This window comes from Meles meles, chromosome 6 (assembly GCF_922984935.1).
Source record: "Meles meles chromosome 6, mMelMel3.1 paternal haplotype, whole genome shotgun sequence".
In the NCBI taxonomy this organism is placed as follows: domain Eukaryota; kingdom Metazoa; phylum Chordata; class Mammalia; order Carnivora; family Mustelidae; genus Meles; species Meles meles.
Genome location: NC_060071.1, coordinates 86,297,633 through 86,317,321, shown reverse-complemented (window position 1 = coordinate 86,317,321; position 19,689 = coordinate 86,297,633). Strand labels below are relative to the sequence as shown.

Here is a 19,689-nt window from a genome sequence, read left to right as displayed (position 1 = left end):
TCACTGGCATGCCACAATATCCAGATAAATAATAATAATAAGCCTCATTTAACTTTTCTAAACCTCAGTTTCCTCATGTATAAATGGGAATGATTGATTACAACTACTGCTTTTTCACTTAATCCTCACAGTAACTTTCTTCTGGGGTCTGTACTATTGTCCCTATTTTATATAAGAGGAGCCTAAGCTAAGAGAAGGTACATAACTAGCATATGGCCTCACATCTAAGGGCCAATCTGGCCTTAAAAGGAGGCTTTCTGACCCACAGTCCACACTCTGACATCTGTATGATAATTTTCTCTAATTTAATTGGATACTATTTTAAACAGACATACCCCCCCCCCTCCAGTTTGTTCTCCACATTGCCACATTGTAAAGAGTAACTTTGGGGCTCCTGGGTGGCACAGTCCGTTAAGCATCCAACTCTTAGTTCTGGCTCAGGTCATGATCTCAGGGTGATGAGATTGAGCCCTGTGTCAGGTTCCATGCTCACAGGGAGTCTGCTTGGAATTCTCTCTCTGCTTCTCCCTTTGCCCCTTTACAGATTGCAAACATGATGCTTTAAGTCCTTTATTAGCTTCCTACTGCTGGGTTAAAAACCCTTCCAAGAACAGACATATGTATGTCTCAAGCCATATTCCCCTCCCTGGCTGCACCCAACCACAGTGTTCTCCTTTCAGTTTTTGAATATAATGAATTCCTTCTGCCTCAGGGCTCTTGCACATGCTATTTTCCCTCTGTCAAGAAAGCTTACGACATCCCTTAACTGGTTTAACTCTTCTGCGTCCCTCAGACTAAGATCAAGCTTCACTTCTTCCAGACTCTAAACTCCCACTAAGTCAGAATTTTTCTTCTTGTAAACTCTCACAAAATTTTGATGTTTTCCCTTTAAGCATTTACCTCAATCTGTAAATAAAAACTATTGTGATTATTTGATTAATCTGCTTCTCCCATTGGTTTGTAAGCACCACGGGAGTATAAATCACAAAGAAAATTGTTGACTCACTGAACACTTGCAACATTCAGCATGGGGATGTGCATAGAGTAAGCAATCAGAGACGTATCTGTTGAATAAATGAATGAATGCATGAATGAGGACATTTTGGAATGTAACTCTATGCCTTCGTATAATTTCTTGCCCTGATTAGGCAGTTTTAGTGATTTAGACTCTAGTGATTAAAAGCCCAAGTTTCAGAGTCAAATTCTGCCTCTACAAGTAATTAGCCAAGTGACCATGAGCCAGCAGACTGATGTCACTAAACCTCATTGTCTTCATTTGCAAAAAGCAAATGATAAGCCCTGTCAAGAGCTGTTGTGAGTCTTAAACGAGATAATATATGTAAGACATAAGTCTGGTACATGAATACGTGCTCATGGAATGTTCACTCGTATCACTTATTATATTATTGCTTTTACTAATCAAGCATATTGAGGGGGCAAGTTTCATCAAAATGAGAGGTATCCCTATGCTAAATTACACTGCACAAAAATGAGAAACCAGTATTAACTGCCAATCTCAATAAAAATTACCTAAATGGAATTGTGTGGCTTTTACGCTTCATACCTGGGACCAAACACTTTAAAGAACAAAGTCAGAAGCCAAAACCACTAAGGAATGAGCCAGCCAAACAAAAGTCACACTTTATGCAATTTTTAAGAGAGTAATATGGAAACCCTTATTGAAAAGCAGGTTGTATTTATTTAAATTTTTTAATTTGGTTGTCCAGTACTCAGAACTTATTCCCTCACACAGTTAGTATTATAAATGATGGCTTAATTCCCAAGCTATCCCATAAGTCGGTATTAAAAGTCGGTATCTAACTAGAGCACTAAGGAGGGCACGTGTTGTGGTGAGCACTGGTTGTCAGACATAACTAATGAACCATTGAACACTACATCAAAAACTAATGATGTGCTACATATTGGCTAACTGAACATAATAATAAAAAAAGAAAAACAAAAAACAAAACAATAAATAAATAAATTACTAACTAGTTGAAAATTGTATTCTTTTCTATCATTTTTTATCATAAAAGTACAGCACTGCAGCTACTTAAGTAAGGTGAGAGAGGTTTTAAGTCAAACTGTTTCTATGATGAGTAGAGAAAAAGAAATTTGAGAGTTCAGGTAAACATTAGGCCTCTGCAACTGTCAGTCACCTGTGTCTATAGCCCTGGGAAAGAATTTGGTGTCCACTGTGGTGGTCACCAGACCCCTAAGATCAGGAATACTGTTACACTTGAAAATAGCGGGAACTCAATAAAAGATATTAGATGAACATATGGTGTGAGACTGCATTTCAGATAACAGGGTATGGCTAGGTTTTCCTAAATCTTCCCCTGAAGATCCCTTCCCAAGTCAGTCCTTTGGTTGGAAAAGAAAATACCATACTCAAAAATACTGGTGCCCCAAAGGGAACCCTCTCCCATCCTGTTCCCAACAAGGACAACTATTTCCATGCATGGCTGACTGTCACTCGGGGGGTAACTATTTTTAATAAGACTGCATTTTTAATGTGGAAAAAATCCCTCCCTGAAAAACAAAGAACAGCACACAGCGTATCTGTTTCATATCCTAAGGACCAAATGATAAGCATCCACCCAGGCATTGTTTTTAACACAGTTTGTTATTAACAGCATTCTTCAAAAAGTACTTTTTCTAGATTTCAGCATGCAGAGGCAATTTTTAAAAAAGAAAGTTCTCTGAAGTATCCCAGAGCAGATGAATAATGAGTTTCATTTCTTAAAATATTGCTTAATAATACTAATATTTTTAGCCCCGTGGCTTTGCTCTGGACCACTGTCCCAGACAGTTTTCTAAGGCATGTAAGTAATAGTCTCAGGTGGGCAGAGAGGTGGGGAAGAGTGCATGTTGTTTTTACAGTCCTCTTTTATTTCACATTTAATTGTGTAGTGCTAATTAAATGTATACACATTTAATTGTGTAGTGCTATTAGCTGTGTCACGGCTGCCTAACAATATCTCAACGCAAATATACCTCAATTTAATATACTATGAAGCAGTTTCTCAGATGAAGCTTATGTTTTATGGAGATGGCAATTAATTCACTTTATTGCTGTCTTCAATCTTCTCCGAGACATCAAGGAAACTCTCCCCCACGCCCCCAATTTGAAACAAAATTTTTGCTTTGTTCCTCACCAATAATTAACTTAACCGAAGCTCTAGTTCCAAATGTCTTCTTTAGCTCTTTCTTTTTTTTTAACACTACATTTTGCTACCAAAAAATATGAGATAATATTCATAATTTAGAGACTTGAAGATCTCCCTATTAAAATGCCCCCCAAGTTCTATCAGTGTCCACTGTTACTTCAAGATCAGTTTTGTACACTGACGTAGTATTCTGAGAAGAGAGCTAGAAATAGAATTTTACTGTTTTAATAATGCATACAATAAAAAATTTTGTGTGCCCCTCACCCCTTCCTCCCCTAATCTCATTACATGGTGTTTGTTCCTCTTCAACTGCTAACATATGCGTTCACAGACCTCTTAACCAGAATGCCACAAGCCCCCTGAGTCTTTAGACCACATGAACTAGATTCTTGATCAGACTCCTTTTAGGCCTACCATGCTGGGATTCTATGGTTCTGAATATGTTCTGGAGAGCAGCAATAGACTGAGAGAAGCAATAATGACAGGGAAATGGAAAACAAAGCAAAGTTTACTTCTGGTAGGCAAGGGGAAAATAAACAAAAATATTTTAATGTTTTATTTATACTATAGTAGTTATTTTTAAGAATCTCCATTTTCTACAGGCTAAAACTGTAAGCCAAATGATTAATTTCCAAGATAAATCCTAGTCTACTAACCTAAAATTTTATCTCCCTCTTCTATCCCTAAAGCAGTGATTATCTGCATTATTTTTTTAAAAGATTTTATTTATTTATTTGACAGAGAGAGATCACAAGAAGATAGAGAGGCAGGCAGAGAGAGAGAGAGGGAAGCAGGCTCCCTGCTGAGCAGAGAGCCCAATGCGGGACTCGATTCCAGGACCCCGAGATCATGACCTGAGCCGAAGGCAGCGGCTTAACCCACTGAGCCACCCAGGCACCCTATCTGCATTATTTAATTCAATTCAACTCTAGATTTTTATTTACAGCGATACAAATAAGGTGCCATAGGAGATAGAGATGATTTTAATCTGGTACCAACACTCATCCAGTTCTAATCTAGCATGTACTCTGTCATGATATAAATGGACCTATGACAAAGTCTCATAGAAGAATACACAAAGTGCTTTGGGTACACGCTCTGAAAAGACAAATGCATTCCCACAGAGTGGATACGGATCATGTGGGTAAAGTGCTTACTTACCACACCATCTGGTATGTGGTAAGCCTTAATCATTGTTTGCTCTTGTGTTCATATTATTAACAGTTATCACTACCTGTGTCATTTTACCTCTCTAAACCTCAGTCCTATTACCTGTAAGATGGACATAATAATATCATCTGTTAAATAAGAACAACAGCACCTTCTCTTCCTACCTCCTAGAACTGTTTTGAGGATCTAACAAAAATATGAAGGTGATTCCTAAGACGGATTAATCACCTTTGAATGCCTAGTGCCTTATATATAGTAGGAGATCAATAAATATTCAGGGGAGATAGAAAGGAAAGCAGGAAGAAAGGGAGGGGTAGAGGAAAGAATTACTATTATTACAACAAAGCTCGATTATGAGATGGTTTTGTTTGTTCTATTTAATTATTCCTGGATTTATGTCCTTAGGTAGTCACTTAACCTCTCTCAGATTCAGTTTTTCCATTCATAAAATAGAACTATTTTTAATATCTCTTACCCTCCTTACTAAATGAAACAATAAGTATAAAGTATTTATCAAAGTATCTGAAATAAAAAAAATTTCAGTACAACACATTTTCCACACGATGTTGAGCTTTGCACCATTTTTTTGTTTAGTTGGTTGGTTTTGTTTTAGCAAAACATTTGCTAATTTGCTTAAAAAATATGTTGTGTCATATTTAAATAAAAGAAACTTACGCATTTTGTTTTTGCAAAGACAGAAAGAGAGAGAACTTGCCACTTTCTCAACTTTCCTTATTCTTTAATGTGGTTCAGAAACTCAACTAACTTACAAAAAGAGAAAATGAATTCACTTTCACTGGAAGGACATCTACTATTTCAGTTTATCAGCCTGTTTTATGCCATTTCCCACTTCATTCTATAAATCTTTTGTACCTTAATTTGTTCTGATAAAGTTTAGAATTTTATCCTAATTCCCTTCCTGCTTTCCACAATCTCAGTGTGCTTGCTGGCAGAAACAAACAAAACCAAGCAGAGTTTTTGAGATGTTCTCATGAAGTCACACTAGAGGCACAAACCAATAGAATCGGTTTCTATAGTTTTAGGAAGGTTGGTAATGGAAACAGTGCTTTAATTCATAGAAAAATATCCACAAAGTAGATGGCTAAGAACCTACTGTTCTTTTACCCCAAACACAACATATTCTTGCATATTTAGGACAGAACTAAAGAATTTCAAATATGAAAATGCACAAAATTGTTTCCAATCAAATCTGTAAATAACGGTTGAGCTCACACTATGAGACCCATCATGGACACTATGTAATATAAACTCAAAACATAAAGCAGTGACCAGTGACAATTAGCCTCAGTGGCTTTTCACTTTACATGGGCTACTCTCTTGAATGACACAAGTTCAAATCGGTACATGATGAATGTATTCCACAAAACAACAACGATGATAACAATAAAACCTAACATACTGTTACAGCTCCTGCTCTACAACAAAGAGTTAGTGATCAGTAAATGTTTATTTAATGAATAAATATATAAAATGAACTGGTTTAATCCAATGATTTCTTATGCCCCCCTCTAGGAATAGAAAGTGGGCAGATCTGATGACTGATCAAAGCTGGATGTTGGACAGAGCCAGCAGGACACACAAGAAGGAACCATAACAACAACAAAAATATGTATAGATTAGGGATGGCAGGTAGATATCTAAAGAAGGAGCTCTTCAGAATGTAGATCAACTTTTCCCAATTCTCATCTCTAGCTCATTGGGGTACACCTCATGAATACCACATTTAGGGCAGAGTTAGAGAGTCTGGGATTCTCTGTAGTCTCCCAGGACCACAAGAGGCCCAGTCGAGAACTCTCTAAGGATCCCATCTGGGAGGGATGGCATCTGGGCACTAACACACACACCCACGTATTCACTCTGTGATTTAAAAAAGGACTCTACAAAGTCTATATCACCTCCCTCACTGCCACAATAACAGGAAAAGCTGAATGAAAACAAAATCATAAAGCTAGAAGTGAGCCCAGTTGACTTTGATTCTCATAAACTTCCAGAGCCTGTGGGGAATTTGTTACAGCAAGAGCATCATTATTATGAAAACAATAATCAACAAGTATAAATCATTTATGAGAATAGGCATAGATTTGTTTTGTGTTGCTGAAAATGTTGGAGCCACTAAAACATTAATTAATACTGAATTATGCAACACTCATTATAAGGTCTTTTAATCTTACTTATTTATGTAAGTGTCTTATAAACTTCTATAATACATATTTTCCACAAAACCAAGGGTAGGGCACTAATGTGGAGGTCAAGAGCCAAGGGACTACACACACACACACACACAATGATTCTATATACCATACCTATCTACACACACACACACACACACACACACACAGCTCTTGCTTAGCACAATGCTTTGCTCCTATATATGCCAATTTTATGTGGGATTAGGAGAGTTTATTTAGATTCAGATTCATTGTGTTCATTCTTTTTTAAGATTTTATTTATCTATTTACTTATTTATTTATTTAAGAGAGGGGGAGAGAGAGAGTGCAAGTGGGGGTGGGAGGGATGTGTAAAGTGAGAGCAAGAGGGAAAAGCAGACTCCCTGCTGAGTGTGGAGCCTGACACAAGGCTCAGTCGCAGGACAACAAGATCATGACTGGAGCTGAAATCAAGAGTCGGATGCTTAATCGACTGAGCCACCCAGGCACCCCCACAGTGTTCATTCTTAAGCCATGAATCAAAAGTGACAACAACAAACTTTCTAAACTACTTTTAATATGAGTACAAAAAATCCAAATACATTGGCTGTGTAAAATTCTGAAGCTCATATGACTCATTGCCTCCAGAATGATTTTTTCAAAGTATGAATTTAATCATGTTAAATCCCCTAACAAACTATCCTGTTGTCCCTAAAATAAAGTCCAATTCTTCTAATAAGACTTTTCATCTTCATAATCTGGCCTCTGCTTACCTATTAGTTCAAATCTTAGTGCCTGGAACTTTTGGCTCCAGTGTTGTCTACAGCTCTCTGAACTTGTCATTGTCTTACTTCCGGATCTTTGATGATGCCATTCCTTCTGTCTAGAACCTCTATTACCCAGTCTAATCCTGCTTCTCCTTCACATCCCAGGTTGGACTCACTTCTGGCAAAGCTTTCCTGTCTGAGTTCGGTGCCCCTTCTCTGTCCACCAGTAGCATCATCACAATCTGCCCTTAATGTCTGTGTTTTTGTCTTTCTTGGGCACTAGGCTCCTTGAAGTCAAAGACTACATTTTGGTCACTCTGACACTCTTAGCACCTAATGCCTAGCCATAGTAAGTGCTCAATAAATATTTATCAAATAACTTTGGTTATTTGATAGAAGAAGCCAGGTTAGCACCAACCACTATGGGTAAACTATAAGGTATAAATTAACTCCGGTCTAAAGTTTTATTCACATTAGAAGTGCCTGAGCCTTCGGTCACTATCCCTAGATTCAGAGCCCAGCTCAGTACCTGATTATTTACCTACAAAGAATTCCTATCCCACACCTCTGAACTGAAAACACTCTCCAATGGTCACATCTGATAACACGTTACTTGGCTTCAAACACCCACCTCATTTGTCTCTTCAGAGAAAGCCTGCAGAATGTCTGTCTGCCTGGTGTAGTTGCCATTGGCGTCCTGCAGACCCTGCAAAATCCGCTCCCGCAGAACCAGCACAGAGACTCGGAGCTGGTGCCAGAGGAGCTGCACAGCGTGGATGTCCACAATCACGTTGACGGAGTAGGACAGCAGCTTCAGGGAGAACTCTGTTTCCAGGAGTGCATGGATTTGCTCCACGTGATCTGAAATATCTTCACAAATGTCCTGCAGGAAAGAAACACAGAATCTATGAAGACTGTTCAGACCTATTCTAGGAATGGGGTGCGGCGGTAGGGAGTCACTCCTTCACTTGACACCAGTTAGGGCCCACAGGTCAGAGAGACCACATGCTGGATAACTTGTCTTTGTTTTAGATCAGATGCAGAGCGGCAGGCCGCATTCCTGGGCACTGACCCTTCAGCACACGCAGGTAAACCGATCTTTCTCTAGACCCCAAAAATGCTACTGTTCTTTCAGATTTAATGACTTCACTTTGAAAGTTTAGACAAGGTAAGAGGTCGCCTCACAAACCCACTCTATTCTTTTTATTTCTTATTTGCAAGGGAGCCAATAGCTGTTTTCTGGGCTAATGGTGAGTCCCTCTAAGCACACAATATCTCAGGATAGAGACATCCTCCAGACCCCAAGTAGGAAGAAAGATGGGCTAGAACGTGAGCTTCATGGGAACTTCCAGCCATTCTCAGTGAGCCATGGGCTCTTTGGTGTAAGAGACAACCATCACATTCCCACAATACCAGAGTATAATATTTAAATTCATAAGGAATACTTAAATTTCAACCCCACTTTATAATCACAATCACTCTTTTATTGGAGTATAGTTGGCATACAATGTTACATTGGTTTCAGGCTAGTGACATAGTGATTCAACTTCCTATATGCTGTGCTGTGTTCACCGCAAGTGCAGGTACCATCTGTCACCATACAGCACTATTGCAATGTCACTGACTATGCTCCCTAAACTATGCCTTTTATCCCTGTGATACTTACTCATTCCCTAATTAGAAGTCTGTATCTCCCACTCACCTTCTCCCCTTTGACCCTTCCTCCCTCCCCCCTTCCCTCTGGAAAGTCTCAATTTGTTCTCTATATCTATAGGTCTGACAGAATTACTCTTGAGAAAGAAAGCCAGAAAAACCCCAAGGACAAAGAAAGACAAAAATACAGTTTTATTTTTAAGCCCTGGACATTTTAAACAAAAATATTACTACATCAAAGTTTCAATCTCCTCCACTATTAGGTACTCCCATACTATTAGGTAGGCAGATGTGGTGTCTGATATGTCACTTGTCCTTACAATTTCCCAAATTTCCACTGTGCTGTCAGAGGCCCTAGCATGAAATGGGTAGCACTGATGGTAATATTTAGTGGAGCAATTTAAGTCCATTAAGCATCAAAGGGATGTACATGTCAGCTAAAAGTACTCAGTGATTCATTTTCAGTTATGTATCAGTGACTTTTTAAAAATGGAGCTTTTATTATAATGATTTTTGTTAAGGCTAAAATTTTAGGATAACATTTAAGGTCTGAGTCCTATCAAGAGTATCAAACTCACTCTGTGCTGGAAACATAATCTTTCAATTTCATATAATTCAATTACTTGTTTCTAAGAGAAGAACTAAAATGGAATCTGTATTTATTGTGTAACAGTAGGCCAAAAAAAATCTATTGAAGAATGATGGAAAGTTGTGCTGAATTTTTAGTAATAACATATAATTTCAATAAATGTTACCATATTATTTCTTAAAACCCAAGAACTAATTGGTGATAGTTACATAAATTGGTGATAATAGTTTGATGTAGATTAAAAGTTTAAAGAGGTCTTGGAGTCCTAGTTAGGTAATGTTCTTACAAATGTAGCCCATGAGCACATGCAGTCCAAAACAGATTTGGGGCAAAAATCACATTACCTTATCAACTAGTACATGGGAACCACTTGCAGCTGGATTAGCCAGTCTCTGCTGCCCTTCGGCACATGACAGCGGGCCTCCGCAGCTATCATCAAATATTCCAGATTGCCTGGGTCTCAACAGCTGCCTGCTTGAGCATCTCCTCCATTTGTCCCCTACACCTTTTATTCCTGATACCTTGATCACCACCCCAAAGCAAATGTCCTGTGTCCTTAACCCTCTTAGGATGCTCCGTTCTGTGTAGTACTGTATTACTTTGGGAAACTCTCTTCCTCCCACTGCTGATCTCTTCCAAATTCTCTGTACTTTCCTGGCAGTATTTCCATTCCCTTGTAAAACAAATGAAAAAATAAACACTATACTTTGTCACAGAACAATACATCTATCTCCTGCTCTTACCCAAACCTGACTCTGTCCAAGGTTCCTGCTTCCCCCCACTGCCCTCCCATTGAAGGCTGTTCATTCTCCCAGCCCTCACCTGAGAGATGGGGAGCAGAGGGCTGATAGGGGAAGGGCAAGCCTCACTACTTCTTTACCACTTTTGGATCATTTTTCTTTTGTTCTCATACTAACACCCTCTGTTTTCACTAGGTGCCTGCTGTCTGCTAAGACTTCCCAACTTCCTTCTTCATTACTATTCTTCTCTTTCACTCCTCCACACTGAAGAGTGCAGTAGTTCAGTTTTCCTCTCCATAATGAGAAGACCATTATCTTAGGTAACTTCAATATTCACACTGATGAACCAATCAATACCATAGCCTCAAATGTCCTTTATTCCACAATCCTTAAGACCTTCATACCTATTCCACTTGGATAACTCTCTGTCATAGCTCTGCTTGGAAGCTTGTCAGCACTCCACCCGTGGAGCAATATCAGAAAGTCCCCCATGCCACCAACCTCTCTTTGTCTGACTTTTTCACTCTCATTCTCCCACTACAGGTGACCCCCCCCCTTATTTAAATATTTTATTTATTTGACACAGAGAGAGAGATCACAGGCAGGGGCAAGAAGGGGACAGAGGGAGAAGAAGCAGACTCCCCACTGAGCAGGGAGCCCAATGCAGGGCTCAATTCCAGGACCTTGGAATCATGACCTGATCCAAAGGCCGACACTCAACCAACTGAGCCACCCAGGTGCCCCAGTGCTCTTCAACCCCATCTGGGCCACCAGATTTTTCTGCCATATCACCCTCCTCCTAGCACAGCCTCAACAACGATCCCTTCAGCCACTCCCTTGGCAGTGTTCTCCACTTCCTCACACTCTTGATTTCATAATTTGGATTTGTTGGTATCCATTTCCTGGGCCCTACTATGATCCTGCAGATGGAGAAGACATTATATACCTAGGAGAAGAAAAGGTGTGGGTAACTTTTATGCCACCTGCTCTGAATACACAAATAGGCATTTCTCAACCACACCATTCCCACCCTCCCATACAATATGTTACATATAATCTTGGCACCATGAAAACTACATGCCATCACTCTTCCTATACATAATTTGGCTCCTCCATGATGAATGCAGGAACTTAGTCAGAGCCAGGTCGTGGGTCAAGATGGCCAGGCCACTATCCAGGGGCACGAGAGCATCAGTGGTGCCAGCTAAGGTTTTCACACCCTTCTCCTGACATATCTGTGAAATATAAATTGGCCTTGTTCCTACAGAAGCAGATGGGCCCTGAGGAGAAGGAAACACTCTCCCCACGAGAGCTGACCTCCCTCTACTGAGTATTTTGGCAATGTGTACGTGCTGTCTCTGCTGAAATTCTGAAACTAAACAATGCATGGCATGGTGCAAACTTCTGGGGTCTGCTCATTTAGTTAATTATGTTTATGCCCTCTACTTGGCTACCAGGTGTCTGGTTTGACAAAATCACAGGCACACACAAACTGCAGAACAAGAACTGCAGAGATATGTGTAAGTTGTGTGTGTGCATACACATACATATGTACACATACATATATACACATAACCGTGTGTATACCCCCAAACATATAACTTTATTTAGAACTGTCGGTGAGAGGTTTGTTTAGAGAAATAACTGAGTGATTCTGAATCTATACATACTCTTTAGTAATATAAAAATCTGCTTTTCCCAGTCCTTCTATATAAAGGTCAACCAAATATTTAAAGAATTTTCAGTTTGAAGCTTCTGAGGCTTAGCCTCTTAACTATTGTCAGCTTGTTGTATGTTTATACGACAGAAGCTGAAGATTATGGACATTCTCTTTATTTTAATTCAGTCAGCTATTAGAGACGTTTAAAAAGGATTTGCTCAATGGCTACCTCCCAGCAGAGGCTGTTTGGAATTAATAGGCTCTGAGAGCTCTGACCTGTTGGAGGCTCTGTGGGCATTAGATTAACAGGGTGAGTGGAAGCATGGCCGGGGTGGGGAAGGGGTATATGGGGGGAGATTGGTGGAGGGTTGAACCAGAATCCAACTGTCGCATATAAGCCTTGATTGCACATGTGTCTCCAGCAGATAGCAACTGGAAACTAGATTCAACTCACATGTTTGAAGTGCTCAGTGTATAACAAACTTTTGAGCACTGCAGTGCCACATACTAGAAAGGAATTTAGTAGCTCTAGATGCACAGATTTTTAGGAACACAAAAAGAAACAATCCCTTCAGGTTCAAGAATGGAGATTCAGGGGCGCCTGGGTGGCTCAGTGGGTTAAGCCGCTGCCTTCGGCTCAGGTCATGATCTCCGGGTCCTGGGATCGAGTCCCGCATCGGGCTCTCTGCTCAGCAGGGAGCCTGCTTCCCTCTCTCTCTCTCTCTGCCTGCCTCTCTACTTGTGATCTCTCTCTGTCAAATTAAAAAAAAAAAAGAATGGAGATTCAGATAGATAGATAGATAGATAGATAGAAGATACATAGATATAAATGCAAAGACCTCTAAACAAAAATATTTCTCTCCATCTTCTTACTGAGAACATTAACACTAAATTAGTATTATGCAATTAGATATTTTAAATTTAACACAGCAATGACTGGTTAAACTGATGTAGTGACTAAAATTCATCATGAATAATAATCCGTCCCAATTTATAATGTTTGACTTCAGATTCTTTCCTATTTCTTTCTTTTTTTTTTTTTTAAAGATTTTTAATTTATTTATTTGACAGACAGAGATCACAGGTAGGCAGAGAGGCAGGCAGAGAGAGAGGAGGAAGCAGGCTCCCCGCTGAGCGGAGAGCCCGATGCGGGGCTCGATCCCAGGACCCTGAGATCATGACCTGAGCCGAAGGCAGCGGCTTAATCCACTGAGCCACCCAGGCGCCCCAGATTCTTTCCTATTTCTATAGAGATTGTTAGCAGGCAGAAACCTGAGTGTCTATAAAGGAGATAAGATCAAGAAAGAGATGAGGAGTGACAGCATGGAATCCTTTCCAGCATCAAGGGGAGAGATAGCTTGGTCCACCAATATATCTTCTATAAATGAAGTTATTCCTGGAAATTCATCTTTCATAATATTAGCCTGAAATTATCCCATTTCTCCTGTTCAGACCAAATTTGTTCGGTATTCCTATCAATTTCAGCCCTTCTCCCCATTGTTATCCCTACGAGACCTTTCTTCTCTGACCTTCCGATTCCTCTCCTGACTCCCACGTATGTCTCAACTGGACAACCAGTCCAGACTTCTCTTGCTCCTAAAATCCCAAATTCAGTCTACTGCCCTTCAGGGAAGGTCTCATCCTTTGTATGCCACATCCACAAACAGAGAGCTGGAGGACTCTGGGACTGTGCTAGAGGTTGGGGAAGGCAGATCCAGAGAGGGGCAGTCAAAGATACCAGGAGAAACTATTGTCCTTCAGAAGTGCAGCTGGTGCTGGCCCTGTTGTCCTGTTCTGTTATGAATGAATGAAAGCAAATACATCTAACTTCCTATGAATACAGTGACAAAATGCTGTTTCCTAAATTATGAAGATTTCATCACCATCATTGTCAGAACATAGCTACATCCCCAGAGTATATATTTTGAGATATGAAAGTTCTCCTCAACCAGAGGGCTAGTTCCTAACACCTCTTCATACAGTTAGCGGCTATCAATAGGTTGGACACTCCAGAATTTTGATATGCATCTTACTTTAACATACTGACAATGAAAAAAAACTTAATTTTAGCAGACAGAATTATTTAGTTTTACTTTTTAATATCATCAGTTCATACCCATTACTTTACCTAAAAATCTCCCACAATTCTACATGAATTTCATTTCTTTTCCTCTAAGAAAAGATGTTCACCAGCAAGCCTATTTAGATGACTAAATCAACAGATTTCTCAAAGAATAATAAACTTTTAATTTTAAGTTGAAGATAGTTTTTAAATGTTCTTCAAGCAACATTTTTTGACAGATCCTCAAACTGTAATTATTAAGGATAAAAGGATAATGTCTTTAGAAATTAGTCACTTCTGTTTTTTCGGTGAGTATGAACATTAGGACATACCTACTATGTACTAATCCATGCATGGGGGATACAAAGTTGATCCCCCACCTTTGTGGAGTTCCCTGCCTGGCAGCAAGGGGCATGTAACCAGAAATCATAATTGGGAACGTAAGTGTTCACAGAGAGAACAGAAATGAGGAGAAAATTACTGTGCCCATGGAGCCAAACAGGAAAGGGGCAAGAATGCTTTCCTAAGGAAGTAAAATTTGAGTCTTAAAGGAGACAACTAGGACGATGAGGCAGAGAGGAACATTCCAGGGAATGGCAGGTGTCAATGTGGTCTCCCTAAATATGGACCTGGGGTTTGGCACTGATTTTTCTTAGTCATAGAATATTATATACAACCCATAAAAGAAAAAAAAATTGATTTAATCAAAATTTAACTCTGTGAAAGATATTTTTACGGAAAAGTTACCAGGAAAATATTTGCAAATCACATATCCAATAAAGGGTTTATATCCAGAATATTGTAGCTCCCTCTGATCTTTGGGAGATATGTTCCAGGAACCCAGTGGATGCTGGAAACAACAGATAGTACCAAACTCTATATATACTATGGGTTTTCCTATACACATATTCCTTTGATAGAGTTTAATATATAAATTAGGTATAGTAAGAAATTAACAATAATAGTAAAATAGAATAATTTTAACAACATACTGTAATAGAAGTTATATGAATATGGTCTCTTTCTTTCTCAAAATATCTTATTGCACAGCTCTCACTCTTTGTCTTCCTATGATGTGAGGTGATAAGACACCTATGTGATAAGATGAAGTGAGCTAATGACATAGGTAGTGTGATGTAGTCAGGCTACTATTGACCTCTTGACAATACATCAGAAGGAAGATCCTCTGCTTTCAGACTTCAGCTGATCACTGAAAGGAAGAACTATTATATATAAAGAATATTCAAACCTCAACAGTAAGAAAACAACTAATCTAATTATATAATGGCAAAAGACTTAAACACTTTGCCTAAGTGGGAATAATAATGGTTAAAAAAAAAAGCATATGAAAAAACTTTCAGGCTCATTAGCCATTAGAGAAATGCAAATTATAACTACAATGAGATACCTGTATTTACCTATCAAAATGGCTAGAATAAAAAATTTGCAATAATACCAAGTGCTGAGAAGTTCTAGAACAACTGTAACTCTCCTAAACTGCTAATGGAATGCAAAATGGTACAGTCACTCTGGAAAACAGTTTAGCAGTTTCTTATGAAGTCAGACATATACTACCATAGGACCCAGCTGTCTCATTCCTGAGTGCTCACCTTAGAGAAATAAAAACTCAGGCACATTCACAAATGAAAAGAAGGGAAAAGATCTAATAATACATGTAACAATTTCTAAAATCTCAAAGGCATTATGCTAAGTGAAAGAAGTCAGTCTCAAAAGGTTAAATGCTATATAAGTCCATTTATGCAACATCCTCAAAAGAAAATCATAGTAATGAACAACAGATCAGTGGTTGCCAAGCATTGGGCTTGGGGAGGGCATGACTATAGACCGATAGCACAACGGATGTTTTCTGGGGTGATGGAATTGTTCTGTATCCTGAATGTGGATATGGTTAGACAAATCTACACATGGGTTAAAATTTGTAAAATTGTACATTTAAAAAACAAAGAAAGTCATTTTTTCTGGATGATAATTTTAAAGATAAGAAAAGAAAACCAGTTTATAGTCTCTTGGTAAAATGCATATAAAAGTTAGTTTTGGGTCACATATTCCCTTCAGAGCTTGGAAATTAACAAGAGCACAGTCATAAGGTAATGGCACTACTATCATTATCCCTGATGCTACAACTTCCACATTATTTTCTAGCAAGTATTATCCTCAAAGAAAATGAGGATAATCTGGAGCCCATCTCAAAGTGAATTAAAGCAAATGGCAGTGGTTAACAACATATCTTCAAAGTTGCCTAAGACTTTTTCCTTAGACATTTCTGTGTTCATGTGGGAAAGTGATGGTCTCCATTTTGCTTTAAATTCTCATAAAGCACAGTAGCCTCTGTGGTGTTCACAATCACTCGCAACATAATATGCACTGAATACATTATGCTGCCAACTACCCACTTCGCTCAACCTCTCTGACACATTGTAGTCTCAGAACTGCAGCTGCAGGGTGCCTGGGTGGCTCAGTGGGTTAAGCCTCTGCCTTTGGCTCAGGTCATGGTCTCAGGGTCCTGCGATTGAGCCCTGCATCCAGCTCTCTGCTCAGCAGGGAGCCTGCTTCCCCCTCTCTCTCTGCCTGCCTCTCTGCCTACTTGTGATCTCTCTCTCTGTGACAAAGAATAAATTAAATCTTTTTAAAAATATTAGTTTAAAAAAAATCGCAGCTGCTGCTGCCTGTCTTTTGAAACAGGAATCTTCCACAGTTACTGAGGCCGTTCATACAAACACTGACCTGACACTGTTCACAAATCAACTCTAGCCAGCTGGGCATTTTTCTTTTAATTTAGTTGTGTGTTTATGTGAGAGAGGTGCCTTTTCTTTCTTTCTTTTTGTTTTTGTAGGATTGTTGCATATTTTTCAGTTGTAATTTATTTTTTCTAGACAGAGACAGTGCTGTTATGTATTTAACCTGTATGTTCAGTCTTCACCAGCGTGTGATAGAGAGGAGGGCACCCTTCCTATGAGTGCTCTAATTGCTTCCTGCCTGCTGCTTGTCCCTGGGAGAGGATCTGTTTGCTGTCTCATCCTAAGGCCACCATGCCTGTTCGCCATCATTCTCGAAACATCCAGGTTTTCTTGTGAAATGACAAGTATCCATGTATCAACATTCTTCCAAAGTGGCCCAAACCGCCCATCTCCAGGCTGTGTGTATTTGGAGGGAAACCCACCCTTCCTGCAACTTCCTCACCCGGGTACTCAGAGTCTCATGCTCTACCGACTGAATTATCCGGGCACCTCTCACCCAGGTACTAAAACAATACTTGGCGCCTCAGTTTCCTGAAGTCCCATAAATACAATCCTTCCCCTTCTCTCTGCTTCTTGCTTCCCCACATGCAATCCCCAAGTGAGAAAACACAGAAAATCCCCCCAATACCTACAAACTGCCTCTCCATGGGGAAAAAAAAAAAAAAAACAGTGATCAGCAGGCATTTCTCCATTCATCTAAAACCCCAAATAATGTCTTTTTCTTTTCCTAAAAATTTTAATGTTTCTCTCAAAACATTCTTGACTTATATTTGTGTAACTGCAGGACACATTCAAATGGTTTTTCTAAGAAACTGTGGATTAAAGTCTGCTTTTTAAAGGACAGTCGGGCCTCTTTCCACTCCCATTGTTTTCCTATCACAGTTTCAAAAACCTCAAACCCTCAGCTTAACCAGTGCATTACTAGCGATTGTAGAACTAAATGATTAAAGTATCTTTTACCCATATGCTCACCATATGTGTGTGTGTTCACTAGAAAAAGCTGAGATGAGATTCTTACCTAATACACGGACTTTATATTTTAAAATACAGATCAAGGGAACACCACAGTAACTTGGTCAAAAAAAAAAACCTCACTTTGAACTAAAACTTGCAACTTTATATAAAAACTTCCTAGTGCAGAGTATTAATGTAATCTTCAGTTCATGTTCAAAACTGTACTTTTTCTAAAAGACTCATAGATGTTCCTATAACAAGGCATTTATTTCCCCCAAATTAGACTGCTCCCTGTGTTTTTTTTTTCCTTTCTTGAGAAAATATACTGTCCTAATGGTCCTAATTTCTTCTTTGTCATATTGAAAATGACTGTTATGGGAGGCTAGGAAGGATGCTGACACGTTATATGATCATCACAGTACATACCTGTTCCCGAAGTTTTAAGAACTCTATGGTTACAAATAGTGGTTATCCCTTTAATTGCTAAAATCTGAAAAGTGTGAGGACTGAAATTAAATTGTTTATGTGCAAATGACTTTGCTGCTATCGTTAGCTACAACTCATCCATTTCCCTGATCAGTCTGTACCTGTCTGGATGCAGGAAATGTGCCTTAATTGTCTCTGTGTCTATGGTGCCACACTGCCAATTGAAGAAAATACTGTGTTTCACAAAGCAAACTGAAATCCCTATAAAGCAAGCACTAGTCTAGGTTCCTCCCTTGAGTGCATGCACAGTAATTGGCACTCAGTTGGCAGAAGAAAGCAGCTCCCATTGGATGCCAGTTGTGCTGATTAGCTGAGCTGCTGAAAAAGCATATAGGTTTGGGAAAGTAAAGGTGATGATAGGAAGGAGAGGATGAAGATGCTAAATACAGGCTTGGAAGCCTTCATCCTTCCACTTTCACGCTCTGAAAGTCTACTTTGCCTTCAACTGAAAAAGGACGCGCTGGGTGTTCTGTCTGGCCACACCTGCCCAGATCCAAATCTGGATTGTTCTTCTCATGATTTGAATTTTTTGTTATTGTTGTTAAAACTGTTGCTTAAAAACCTCAGAGGATTCATTGATTGAAATATCATTTTGAATTCCTAATCCTGGGCTCTCATTATGTGAGAGGGAAAAAACCCTGAGAAAAAGATAAGAAAATTGACAATTGCTATTGCACTTTGGAGAAAATGGGTTTTGTTTTTGTTTTGTTTGTAAAGATGCATTTATTTGAGAGAGAGAACACAAGCACGAGTGGGATGGGGGCAGAGGGAAAAAATCTCAAGCAGACTCCCTGCTGAGCGCAGAGCCCAACATGGGACTTGACTTCATGACTGTGAGAACGTGACCCTGAGAACGTGACCCTGAGATCATGACCTGAACTGAAATCAAGAGGTGGTTGCTTAAGTGACTGAACCACCTAGGCACCCCAGAGAAAATGGTTTTCTAACTGGGCTATTGCTAAGACACACTCACACTGTTCTACATGGCTCAGCTAGATAAAGGTTCAACATCTAAGTGCATTCACTAACAAAAACCACAGCTATGGTCTTGACTCTGTACTTTCCACATCTTTATAGAAGTGATTTCAGGTAGAAATGGACCAAGAAGTTAATGGTGGCTCTTATAGTGCAGTGTGCTTGTTAATAATGTAGATTCTGGGACTACTCCTTTGAAGAGAGATGGGACCAAGAGATCTGCACTCTCTTAAGCATACAATGGCCATAATGCCAGTGTTCTCGGCACCATACGCTGAAAAACACTGAGCCAGATCTGGATCATCTGGCTAGGCTGACCAGCACTGAAAGGGGAACTACATGCACAACTATAAAAAAAATAAACCTCCCAGCATCTTGAAAGATAGCCTATCTCTGACATTATCCAGATGTATCTACAGCAGAACTTAAATTCCTTTTGCCCCAGAAAATGATTTTCCACAACTTTATTTACCCACTGCTGACAACGTTGTGATAATCTTGAGGACAGTATCAGGGCTGTAGACTTGTTTAACATG

General features: G+C 39.4%; 1 protein-coding gene across 3 annotated transcripts in view; it reads right to left on the bottom strand.

The window, feature by feature from the left end:
• The window catches only part of AKAP6 (A-kinase anchoring protein 6), a 564,294-nt gene that overhangs the window by 262,044 nt on the left and 282,561 nt on the right, over window positions 1–19,689 (bottom strand). For all 3 annotated transcript variants that reach the window (XR_006818743.1, XM_046008964.1, XM_046008965.1), the window contains one exon: window positions 7,907–8,158. Coding sequence is in view for 2 of the 3 variants with exons in the window: in XM_046008964.1 (XP_045864920.1) it covers window positions 7,907–8,158 (252 nt within the window). In the remaining variant the exon portion in view is untranslated. The remainder of the gene's footprint in view (window positions 1–7,906; window positions 8,159–19,689) is intronic.